At 40.8% G+C, this 13,180-nt stretch overlaps 1 protein-coding gene across 3 annotated transcripts in view; it reads right to left on the bottom strand.

Annotated features, from left to right (window-relative positions):
• cdh15 (cadherin 15, type 1, M-cadherin (myotubule)) overlaps positions 1-13,180 on the bottom strand; it is a 28,960-nt gene that overhangs the window by 14,032 nt on the left and 1,748 nt on the right. Inside the window, exon 1 of one of the 3 annotated variants that reach the window (XM_026319990.2) lies at positions 519-755. The exons of the other annotated variants lie outside the window; for them this stretch is intronic. Coding sequence (XP_026175775.1) covers positions 519-569 — 51 coding nt within the window. The 5' untranslated portion in view covers positions 570-755. Of the gene's footprint in view, positions 1-518; positions 756-13,180 lie in introns of those variants that run through there. 3 annotated transcript variants of the gene reach the window in all.

Below are 13,180 nucleotides of genomic sequence, written 5' to 3'. Positions count from 1 at the left end.
ATTTGATCACTCAGGTGAAAAGAGAAACTGTATATTCGAGGAGCAGGGCACCTAAAGGTCATTCTCAAACTAAGACCACTGGGGTCAGGAAGTGGAAAGCGATGAGCTAAACACTGAGCATATGCTGAATCTAGAGCCATAGAGAAGGATCAGAAAGGAGAACAGTGTCAGACTGTACACCTCAGTGCTGTACCTTTACAGGAGCCTATGCAATTCATACAGGTTCAGTTGCTAGTGACATTTTCAGAGCATGGAGACAGATGTGACAACCCACTAGCTCAACTGCTCAGGCACCTATACTCCAAGTGCAGTAATAAGGTCATTAGGTAAACTTAATCATGAACTGGAGATAATATCCACAAAACTACCCTCACACACTGCAGACAACTTTCATCCACTGAGTTTGCTCGTTAGAATGTACGCAGAAAAAAACAAAAGTACTTCAGGGCTAAAATACATAAATCTAATGTTTTCAGTTTAGTCACCATCAGCTATGAAGAGACAAGGGCTTTTCCTACCTGACAAAGCAGAGCACCCAGCACCCAAACCATAAGGATCTGTGCCGCCATCCTCAGAAACTATGTCAGACAGACTGATGACTGAAAGGTCTGAGGCTCCTCCACTAAGAGGTGGGCTCCTGGGTGGCTCTACTGGGTGAAAAGGCCAAACTCTCCAACCTGAAAGCTGCTTCTTTCTTTCTTTCTTTCTTTCTGTCTGTCTGTCCTCTTTCTCTCAGAGTCCCTCTCTCTCTCCCTCCTTTCCTCCCCCAGCTCCACCCTGTCCATAGCAGGAGTATGTCTCACAGTAGTGGGCGAAGAGGTTAGAATTACAGCAACAGCCCTCCCATGTACCCCAACACATGTGCTGTCACTCAGGGACTGATGGGAGAGCGAGAGATGAAAAGAAAAGCAGGGCAGCTGTTAATGGTGTAGACAGAAACAGTGTCTCCAACCAGCTGAAAGTCAGTAAGTCCTCTGAACTTTTCCAAACAATAGACACACTAAGGAAGGGGAGATTTAAAAACTGGAACATGGACTTATAAAAAAAGGAAATACCGAATTACTTCTGGAAAATCAAGTTGCTTTTAAAAAGCCTTTATGAAAAATTGCACTAATTTGGCTTCTTGAAGTGTAATGGAAGGAGTGTCAAACTGAAGGAGCTATGATGATACTGGGAATGGTGTGCAGTGTTAATTCAGATGCAACTCCAGTAATTTGTTCATAGGAGGCACTCTACTAAAATAACATTACTACAACTACTAAAGATTATTTATATTATCACTATGTTGATTATCTCAGGATCAGTGTGATATCTTTAAATGTCTTGTTTTGTCTGAAATACAACCCAAATCCTTTAGATTTTCAAAAGACAATTACATAAAATAAAACAAGAAAAAAACAAAAACAACAACCAGAAGCTAAAAACAGAGAAAATGCAAAAAAAAAAAAAAAGATTTTTCTTCCAGACATAGAAATGACTGAATCACCTAATTGACTAATTGCTTCAGCCTTACAGAAAAATACTCCACAAATGTGTCCAAACTGCACATCACTTCAGATGGAAATTTAATTGCCTTCTCGACAAAGACTTTTCAACAATTACGGACTATTTTTAGTTTATGTAAAAAAAATGCTAATGATGTCAATCTCAGGCCTAATCTAGGACAGAAAAAAAAAAACAGTTCCCTGAGCACGCTCGACAGTGTGTCAGTCAGTTTATGTATATAGTGTTTTTGACATTTGTTGCTGCCACACTATAAGAGAATAATAGAAATAAAAATATTTGTATTATTATACAGGCTCCTCTCTGCAGTACAATGTTTCTGTCTTAAGGGGATTTAGAGCTCGCTTCTTCTTCTGTCGTGGAGAAGGTTAGTTTCATTTGTTGGTTAGGTGTTCTCAGGGGAGAAACAACCAACAGGAAAGATGTGTTTGCCATTATGGGCATTAAGGGACGGTTAGACGAAGAGAGAATTGACTCCAGATTTCCTCCATCTTACTTTTAACACTCATCAACACCCTCTCACCAAGTCTGCTCACAGGTCAGAGGTTGAAATGGATCTTTAGAAAGTAAACAACTTTGAACCACATTAGCTTCTCTCCAGTCAAGAGTGACTGTCTGCAAACCAGGCACCTAACTTCTTCCAAGCCTAAAGACTAACTTAGACATTGAATACCACTGTTATAAATAAATTTACACAGATGATACTTTGTGAGTGTTAAACATACAGTTACACCTGAGATGGAGATACTGTTGAGAAACTCTCATGCTAGAAAGTGGAGCAGTCAAATAATTGAATGTGTTGGCAGGCTGGCTGGGCATGCTGAGTGGGTGCCTACATGCTTCCATGTGTCAGTGTGTTCGTGAATGTGTGTGTGTGGGTGTGTGTCTGTGTGTGAGTTCTGGTATAAAAGGGTGACTTTACAGCACCTGTCTCTGTCATTTCAGGCAGAGGCAGTTGGCAGGAACCACCCTGATGTTCCTCTTCCATCACCACCACCCCCCCCGCACACACACACACACACACACACACTTCCTCAACAACAGGCTGTCATACCAGATGCATGCAGACATTTCATGTGGTGCTGCAAGGATACTGTCAAGCAAGTAATCTACATCAGTGTTTTGTGTAAAAGGGGTTCTGGTGTGTTTCTTATAAACATGACCAACTTCAAAACGCTGATGCCAGACTATAAAACTTCAACTGATTCAAAGTTTGCTAAAATAAATTCCTAGAGATTCAAAGACAGTGCTGTGCTGCCCACTGTTGGCAGAAATCACAGCTCACACCACATAGACAGTTCAGGTGATTACAATCACAAGCAAAATTTTTATCTTTTGTTAAGCTATATAAGTATATAAATACATACAAATAAATATAAGTTCTACACAACATAACTTAACTTAATAAAAATGTGTACATTTAATGGAAACTATATTTTTAAATCCCCAACTTGGGAGTGACTTACTGTATTTAAAAATAAAATGCATACATTACATTCTAAAAAATATTTCTTCTGCAATTAAATTCTCTAAAAATACTGATGAGCATAGTTTTAAAAACATCCTTTAGAAAGCTCAGGTGATTGTTTTTAGCGTTTTGTATCCTTTCTGATTGCTACAGTGTTCTCTGCCACTAGCTGTTTTGGTTGATATGCCTGATAGGTTTACGGATCATCTAGAAAGAAAGCCCATTAACCTATTACAAATTAAGCTAGTGCCAGACATTTGCCATGTCAGCTCACAGTTCAAAGAAACTGACACATCTAGAGGATCCAATAATTTTCTCCTTGGCAGAATAAGTTCAGTAAGTTTGGGGGATATAATTGCATTTTAACACAAAAAACAAGTCTGGTTCCTGGAGCGGGGAAGATTCAGGATATTACAAGCAACACATGAACATCAGAAATATACAAGATAATTTATACAGAAACTAAGATGACATCCAGAAGCAGCACTTGAGCACTGCAACATCCTGTCAACTTTGATCTACTGAACAAAATCAGAGGCAGCGTGATGCAATGAAATGAGATCATGGACTTCAGAAGCGTGTACGTGCAGGGCCCCACTGAGGCGATAATAGCGAAGAAGCCTTGTGGTGCTCTTTAAGTTGTAGTCAGGACACTACACAATATTCTTCTGAACACAAAAGTGCCTTGGAGCCCCACTGATCAGGAAATAGGGAATCGAAACTGCTGGTGGTCTGGCTCACCAGGCAGACAGTAACACTATTAATAATGAATATTGGAGGGAGGTACAGGAAACCTATACTATTTTTCCACTATATCACTGATGCCAATGACAATTCAGTGGAGAACCATTGGAGAATCTGTCATTGATTATTATTTTTATCAGCTGTCAAATACACTATTATAAATATTAATATTGTTTCACTTTGTGAAACATAAAATAAGGTTTTGTTGCCCTCCGAGAAAAAATTCTCCTCTAACAGACAGTCTTTTAATTTGGTTCAGTATAACCTTGAAACCCCCCCCCCCCCCCACTGCTTTTTTAAGACAGCTAATACAACATGCTTATTACATTAAGCTAATGTTATCTTAAGCTAATGTTATCTTAAGCTAATGTTAATCATTTATGTGAAATTTAACTAATCAATTAAACAAAATAAGGAATGAAAAAGGTCATATCTATCCCATTATATGAGATGAGAGACTGAATAAGACATTTTAAATGAGATACTACATTTCTTTAAATGAGTTTGTCATTTAGACTGTTTGACTTCAATATGCACATGTTTTTGTGTCTTTTTAATACTCCTACTGATAAAACTAAAGATTACTCTGGCTCATTAAAGCCATGCCATATTTTGTTTTGATGGAAGTATTTACAGGCTCCAGCAGATCCCCGTGACCCTGGTTAAGGAATAAGCGAGTATAGAAAATGGATGGATGGATGGATAGAAGTATTTATATTTAATATTTTTATTAATTGCAGCAAAGGTTGCTGATGATCTGTCCCTGCAGGGGGCAGTGTTAGACCACGTAAGCAACCAGCTGAAGCGGAGGGGAGAGGCAGAGAAAAAACTTGAGACTTGAGGGTTTGTCTAATAAGAGATCTGTCTGAAGAATAGAACAAATAATGACCCTGAGGATGAAGAGAAAAATACTGAAGAGAAAAACACAATGACACACAATACAACCTTCAGACAGTAAAGTGTAGTCTGCTAATTAAAGTAACACTATCACAGACACAAAGCCAGGCAACATTTACCACTATACCCAGTACACATAGGAAAACACAACATACTATGACAGTTTCTATTGAGGTCAGCTCATCACTTTGTTTGCTGTCTCTGACTTGTATGCTGTTTCATTTGCAAATCTAGAATTTTTTTTCAGTGTTGAAAAAAACAACAATGATGCAAAAGCCCCGCCGACGGCACGATGTAACATTTCCAAAGGCAACAGTGAAGGGAGGTGATTGTGGGAGAGCGGGAGGTGGTTGGGTTACTGCAGCTCTGCCTTCGCCCCAGTCAGCCTCCACTGAGGTGGGTTGCCAATTAGAGCCAACACATATGACACACTTGACTCCCTCGCTTGAACCATGGCTGGAGATAATAGGCCTCTTCCTGCAGCACAATCGATGACATACTGTCCCAGGGTGGATGTCTGCCTCACTGAACACACACGCAGGCAACACACATACACAGCCTGCTTTGTCTCCTCTCTACCTCTTATCTGTCAGAGAGTAAAATGTCAGCTTTCTCTTTCTTACACAGAAATAAGCAAACAGCACATGCACTCACTTGTCTCTTTTTCCCTGTTTTTCAAAAAGTAAGCAACCAGAAAAATGTAATCTATTATTTGCAAAAAATTTCTTAAAAAGTCCGTGCAAAGTGAACTTATGTGTACATATATGGATAATGCATCAGTTAAGTGTGCTCATAGGTCACACTAACCCTACAGGAGGCATCTGGGCTATGTGAGGGCACCTGAGTCACAGGGATTACAGACATTATGGTAATGGATATCTGTGTACAGTAACAGGCAGACGGCCAGCGTGAACTTGCTCTCAGTTACAGGTCTGGGCATTGTTGTTTCTGACTTGCACGTTGATTGTTCGCGAGACCTTGGCTATCAATACAGCTGGGTCATTGCTGGCTATGCAAAACCATAAACACTGCATCAGTGCAAATTCACAAAGCTCTGTGTAATGCAAACCCACCCATTCAGCATCATCCCCTCAGCGCTGAGCCTGTAACACTTGCTTTCTCTGGAACAATGTGTGTTGCTGTCTGTGTATTTTTTTTGTATACATACACTAAGAGGCACAAAGGGAGGAATTTGGGAGTTGGTGCTGCTCTTTGCATGACCAGGAGGAGAATCAAATGGATGGCTGGAGAGAAGATGAGCAATTGAGGAGTGGAAAAGAGTGGAGGAAGGCATATGCATGGCTTTTTTGAGTGGGGGAGGGAGGCAGAATAGAAGAGAGGGGTAGGGATGAGTATAGGGTGCGAGGTGGTTGACAGTTGTGTATATCTATGAGCCTAATCTGCCTCCATCAGCTGTCAGAGTCGGGGATGTCAGGACTACCGGGGCTCCTGGTCCTCCCTCCCTCCTTTCTCTCTCTCTCTCTCTGTCCCTCCCTGTCTTCACTGGCAATGTCATGTTGTCAGCCCACATATGCTTGTCTGCAGTGGAGGGAGGTTGGGGATGTGGAGGGGGGTCGGGTGGAGGAGACATAGGCACATGGGCAGCCTCCGTCTTTTTTCTGTCGCAGTTGACACTTGTCTTCTTGCCTGTGTGCCACTGATGTTGTTCACAATAACCCCTTCAGCTCCCCCTGTCCTATCTGCCGCTCTCCTCTCTCTGTCCCTGTGTATGGGCAACATCAGAGGCGGTGCTAAGATGAGCTGAGAGTTACACTCACCGGGCTTTTACTTCTAGCATGATTTTGTCTCCTTGCCTCTTTCTCTTCGCAGTAGTCTTGTTAATTTGGACTAGAGTGTGGTGTAGAGACTGTCCTTCAGAGGATCTGTATCCGGCAGTGATGCTGTTCTACATCTGACCCTGAGCGCCGACCTCCTTGTGCTGGAAGGAGGAGCATTTCACTGTCTGGTGGTCACCAAAATTAAATGTTTATGGTTTAAAAATTTCATCTGAAGTATGTCTTTCCCCTAACAGCATCCATGTTAATTCACAAATGTTGTTTAGCCTAGTTTAAACCTCAGTTTTATGATGTATATCTTCATTCAAGTCACAAAGCTAAAGCATCTGATTTTCAATCTTTGGAAAACCCATATGGCTGGTAATCAACATTTACCTCTGTTATATATATAAAAAAATCCTCAGACTCTTCCAACCATCTGGATGAAAAACTATCCCATCTGCTCAATGAAAAAAGTTTTGCCTCTCTTTCCAAATCCAAATAAAGATGGCAGCCAGAAATGATATGTCTCCTTGCTCTATTTGTAGAACTGCCAAGCTCCGTAACTCAAATGTGGTTTTCAATATTTTAAACACCATAAAGATTCCACTTAACTCCACCTTACACTACATTTATTTGTACTCTGCATTTTATTTATAGCTGTTTTTTCATCTTACTGTGACAGCAACCAATGTTGTTTCTATGAAGTCTTTAAACATGTGAACAGGGACAAAAGGTGAAAAACACATTTCTCTGTTCATCAATGTAAACTGTCCATTAAAAACAAAAGAATACGCCAGAAACACTGAATCACCTCTTCTCTGTGTAATTATCTCATCTTTTTATTTTTACTCCAGGTAAGAAACCACTGGGTTCATGTGTCCTGAGCGACAAGAGGCTCATATGCCAAAGATAGCAGTCAGGTGTTTATATATCTGTATGGGTAACAGAGCTCCTGCACCAGTGAATTGCCCCAGCACTCGCCACAGGGGGCTTTCAGACCACCTGTCAATCAAACTTTGACAACCCCTCCCCTCATCCAGCACTCACAACATAAGTCTAGGACTAATTCATTACATCCCACCATTCCCCATCTCTGACTCCATGTTTGCACACAAAGATGATATCTCTATATGTGCCCACCAGAGCGCACCGACTGTGTCTCAGCATGCATGTTCCATGTTAACTACAAATCCCATGTAATGTACATGTGTGCCTGTGTGAATAGATTATTGTTCTGTAGCACATTCAGCTACAGGTTTCGGCTTTGGTTCCTTATTGAGCTGAGTTAAAACCTGTTTGAAGATTTTTGGTCTGCAGGATATTAATGCAGAACAGCTTTAACTGGGAGCAGGTCAAGTCTCACATTAAAGCCTCTGCAGGCTGCTTGTGGAAAGAGTGATTTGTGTTAAAGAATTAAAGTGCTGTGCTGCCCTCAGTGCTTCAAAATATCTGGATCAGGCTAAGAGGGTTTTCTAATTAATGTTAATATAATATATAATAATGTACATGATCATAGAGAATTTATGTGTGTCATTCAAAATGTAATCAATGCCATAAAGCTTTCAGGAGAAAATCCAGTGCACCTATGTTAAATTTTCACACCCACAATCGCAGACAAGCACAGAAAACACAAATGTGAGCAATGAAAACTTGCTCAGTCCCACAATGACACAAACACACACAACTGCACACACTCTCACACACCCCTCCTGGCTATGAGTACCCTTGCCCCGAGTGCTCCCTTGCTGCAGTCTCCACAGCAGGCAGGGAGACTGTCTGAGTGCTTTATGTTTGCTGTAACACAGAGTCATCACTGTCAGAGCCATTGATTTGTCAACAACATAGTGATACAGTGTAGATGGATAATGGCCCATCTTGTGCACAGTTACTGCATTTTCTTGGACAGCCAAGGAGCATCTGTTTCCCCATCCCCCCCCTTTCTTTCTGTCTTTCCTTCCTCCTCCTCTTAAACCTCTCTCTTCCCCACCCACACACATCCTTGCAGTTTGAAAACAATAAAAGAAAAGCAATGTGTCTTGTTCAGCTACTAAATAGCTGTCTGGTTTGTGTCTCCTGAGGTGGTTGCACATCAGTGGCTAGCCCATCTATCAGACCAATGCACGGCACTCAAACCTCCAGGTATAAAGATGATAAATACCCCACCTCCTGAAAAGGCCATGGAAAAAGATGGATGGATATGGAAAAGAAGGAGTTACAGATGTCAAAATGAAGTGACTGAGAGAGAATAGCAGGAGAATTAAAGATGGAAAATGAAGAGAAATCTAAGATGAAAGAAACTGAAGAACAAGAAAGGAGACGGAGAAAGTAGAACTAGAATATTCTGCCTGTTTACTAAGTGGAGATGAATGCATCAATGAATTAAAATAGGCTGCAAACACACTTTAGCTTGCTAATATCTGACGTGTTCAGGATGAAAATTAAAAAAGAACTGATATGAAATATACTTAAAAAACTCCATAGTATATATAAAATCTTAAACACATATACCTATTGATGCGTGCATACAGGACATATACAGTAAATAAAACAAAGCCATAAGTACATTTATAAAGGACTGGCAGTTAATTTCAATATATCTCTTGGGACTCTCTAAAAACATTATATTTAGCACTCATGGTACAGTTCATGATGCTGTAGTCGCTTCCTGTTTACATAGCCAATTGATTCTGACTGAAAGGTGCTACTGATTTTTCAAGGCAGATGATTTATATCTAAGACATCCCTTAACATTTAAAGGTAGAATCCAGTTCTTAATAAGAGACACTTTAATCTCAAACTCAGTGGAGGATTTAGGAATAGCTGATGAAACCCAGCCCAGGCTCCCTGTGCTCTTCCCCCATTCCCTCCGATGTTTGATTAAACAGTACTTTCCCTCCTTATCTGGGCTGTCGCTGCGTGAAGGAGCTATCTGCTGTGTGACTGGCAGACTAGTGCCTGCTGCCTCTGATAGCATTCCACTTTTTTTTTTAGGTAAATAGGAACTTAACTGAACTGAGACAATTTAAACAGTCTAAATGTAAGGAGATTAAAACTGCCCAAACAGTGGCTGAGCACAGGGATGAGTAAATGCTAGTTATGCACTGTTGTGAGAACGAGAAACACACTGCACCCACGCGCATTTCACAAAGTCAAACAGAAAGACACAGGCATCAGAAACGCTCAGGAAAAAGACACACAGAATAAGAGGACACACATAAGCAGCCTGTAGTTGTTTTTGATGCTTTGGTGCCCTATGACCTACAAAATCACTGTCTATGCTTGCAAAATCTCACAAACACAAACACACAAAGATACAAATGGCATGAGGCAGGCAAATCAGGAAGGACCTGGGGACAACTTTCCGCCTGGATGCCTTCATATCCAAGCCAGTCCTGCCCTGCTCTGCCCACAGGCCTTTCCAGACTGGGCAGTCGGGTGAGCGACCTACCCTGACTCTAATACTGTGTGGCAGGGGGACCTAGAGACAGATGTTGCCTGCCACTGGCATGGTGCTGATGAGGAGATGGTATCACTGTGCTCACAGTGTAAGTGTCTACAAAGACAAAGAGAGAAACTAAGTGTTTGAATGGTGATGATAGGAGGAAGATGGGGGAACAGCAATGGGGGGGAAGAGGGGGCGCTGGTGGTGGTGATGGGGTGGGATGGGGGTTGTTGTAAAAGGAGAAATAAATCAAGTCGAACCAATTTGTTGCAATAGCTGCTGCAGTGTCATTAGGAATCCAATCACGCAGCAGCTCCTCTGAGCAGTCAGCAGACGCAGGTTGACAGCAGGCCAAAGAGGAATTTTAATTTTTCTTTCTGTCTCACACCTCTCACCTCAGATACATTTCCTAACTACATGCCCACCATGCCACAGTAGCTTTCAAACTCATCTCAAACATTAGAAACAAATCTCTCTTTACTTTATTTAAGGTTCATTTCTAGGCTGAATATCTCCTACTGGATATTGACTAACATCAGCATTTTTGCAGTAAATTGTCTGTATATAGACATGCAACTCTACCTGCTAGAAAAATCTGTAGCACATAAATGTAATTTCTCTGAAATGTAATGTCAGCCTACATCATCTACCTCTACATCAGTGTGCAAATTACCTAACTTTTCCCAAAATGGATTCTAACATTGGAAACGTGGGAAGTTGCCCTTTTCAGATGAGAAATGTGAAAGATAACACGCGGTACAAAACAGCCATTTCACATAGATGATGTGGTAGAGGAAAACCAATGGAAGAGAAAAAACCAAAGATGAAACTATTGTGGATGTCAGAAACGTTATTACAATCACAATGCGCAGAAAGGAATAAATTGTAACTTTAACCAAAAGAAATCTCACACAAATAGCCAAAAGTAATGGGACAGCATCACACAGATGCGTTTGACTTTTTTTTTTTTTTTAATGTTACTGACATATACACACTAGTGATAACATCGCTTACAGAGGCAGCATGCCAGACAGAGTAAAATGGGTACATTATGGATCTGAAAACCCACAGATTCAAGTCAGTCTTATGAGAAGCTAAGCAGCACAAACACATGTAGACGTGTTGTGAAAGAGGAAAATGTGCTAATAACACTGCCTGAGCAGAGCAGGGCAGAGTAATGCTGCACATTTCTCCTTTCAGCTGCCACTTTAATGAGCAGACAAAATGGCCACTGTTGAATAATTAATATGCGGGTCCATTAACAAGGCATTAGAATGCATTCTATCTCTTATTGATTTTTTCCTGTCTTTTTTTTTTTTTTTTTTTTAAGTTGAAAACTTTTACTCCATCCGTAGACCACTCTGCGTCCAGTGCTGGAGAGAATGAAATATGGCTGCTGCTGTTTAAATGTCAGCTTTGTAATTACACATGGAGCCACGAGCTGGGCAATCCCACGGCCTGAGGGCCTCTGATTTATCGTCAGGCACTGATGGCAACCACACAGACACATAGAGACAAAATGCATTCACATATCAAACATCCTTTCCACCCACGCTTACACACACCAGACTGAAGCTCAGACTACACACCTTTTTGTTTACTGTATAGAGTTTTTCCATTAAGTTTATGCTTTTGATAGTAAACAAAACAACGAGTACAGTTAAGTCTAGTACTTATTTTTAGAGGACAAAATGCATCATACATATCGAAAATAAGATTTTATTTCTATCTGTAAGTTTTGAAAAGGCTCATTTGTATTAAAACATGTTTTTGGGGATTTATTATTAACACTATCTACAGAAAGGTTTTATAGCATTGTTACAGCAGTTTATAACAAAATGTGTTTCATTAGTTTCATGTGTCTAAAGACCTCATATTATATACCAACAGTATATAATGAAGGTAAAACAATAATGAATCATTTAACTGATAAAAACATAAACAAGTGAAAACACCTTAAAAAACGTTTACTGTTTAAATCATTTATCAAGCCCAAGTGTCAAACCTTTTCAGCTACTTTTCTGCATCTTATAACACTGTTAAACTAACATCTTACAAATGTGTTTGGACAAAAGCAATGGGAAGAAGTCAGACTGGGAAACTGTGATGGGAATTTAACATTATTTTCTGACACTTTATAGACTAAAAAGGAAATTGTGAATCTAAATATAATCAACAGTGAAAATAATTATTGCAGCCTTACACGAGGATTCAGAAATGGACTAGAGTGTCACTCTTCCAGCCAGTGTCAACTACACTCTTTTAAAGTGTAACCTTGGCCCCCTTTCCTCCTCCCAGTGCTTTTTGCTCAGCGGTCTAACACACTGTAGTGGCATGTGGGACACCCTGGTTCAATACAACCTCCCTTACGCACTCTGCCCATCAGTCAGATTCTAGGCGCAGATACCTGCTGGGAAAACCAATCTATATCTGGACGAATGGAGGAGGAGAGGCGAGGCCAGATCAATGTACAGATATTGATACACGCAGCCATGCAAGGAGACTACACTCCTTCTGAACCCATTCTCTCTCTCGCTGAAAAGATTAGCAATCGAGATGAACTGCTGAGTAAGGTGTGTGTGTGTGTGTACAGATGACAAAGAGACACTGTAACACGCCGACAGATTCTACAGATAGTCCTGGGAGTGAGAAGTGAGAAAAAGGAGGGAGTGGAGGTATGAAGTAGAGACACAGATTACCACCACAGAGCTCAATAATGGTGTGAGGGGAGCGCGTCAATAATAAATACCTCCCATTACACCACGGTGGACTACTGCAGCGGCCCGTACAGCACAACACCTGCTGACTCCCTGATCTACCTCAAATTACACTGATGCTCTCACACTGGGCTTCTGTGGACTACAATACACACCGACTGCATCAAACACGCAGACAGATTTACAGCACGGCTGTGCATAGATATAGGCATAAAATCACACATCTGGCTGCAGCACTGAATTCATTTTCCAGCATTGTACAGAGGTTGAATGTCAGGTTTTGATCCCCTCTGATGATGCCCCATTGGGGTTTGGATTTTTTTAAGGCTCCCAACCTTCCCTTCAAATAGATATGGCTTGACATCCAGGTGTTTTATAGTATTTGTGACTCTGATCATCCATCAAGCCAATCGATCATTCTCCCAGCAGTTTTTATTAATGATCTTGTCAGCCAGCCCGCTCTTGGGTGCAGCCGCTTGTCCAGAATGATAGATCATTAGCTAGTCTGCCTGCTATTTATTCTCTCATGACCTTGTCTCTCTCCATTGTTGAGTGGGCCGAGTTATGAGAGCTAGAACATGATAATTCACTATTGATCCTATGTTTTTCTTTTTTCAAGAAAGTTTTTTTT

The sequence above is a fragment of the Mastacembelus armatus genome, chromosome 3 (assembly GCF_900324485.2).
Source record: "Mastacembelus armatus chromosome 3, fMasArm1.2, whole genome shotgun sequence".
In the NCBI taxonomy this organism is placed as follows: Eukaryota; Metazoa; Chordata; class Actinopteri; order Synbranchiformes; family Mastacembelidae; genus Mastacembelus; species Mastacembelus armatus.
The sequence above is the reverse complement of the archived record's forward strand: the minus strand, read 5'-3'. Positions and strand labels throughout refer to the sequence as shown.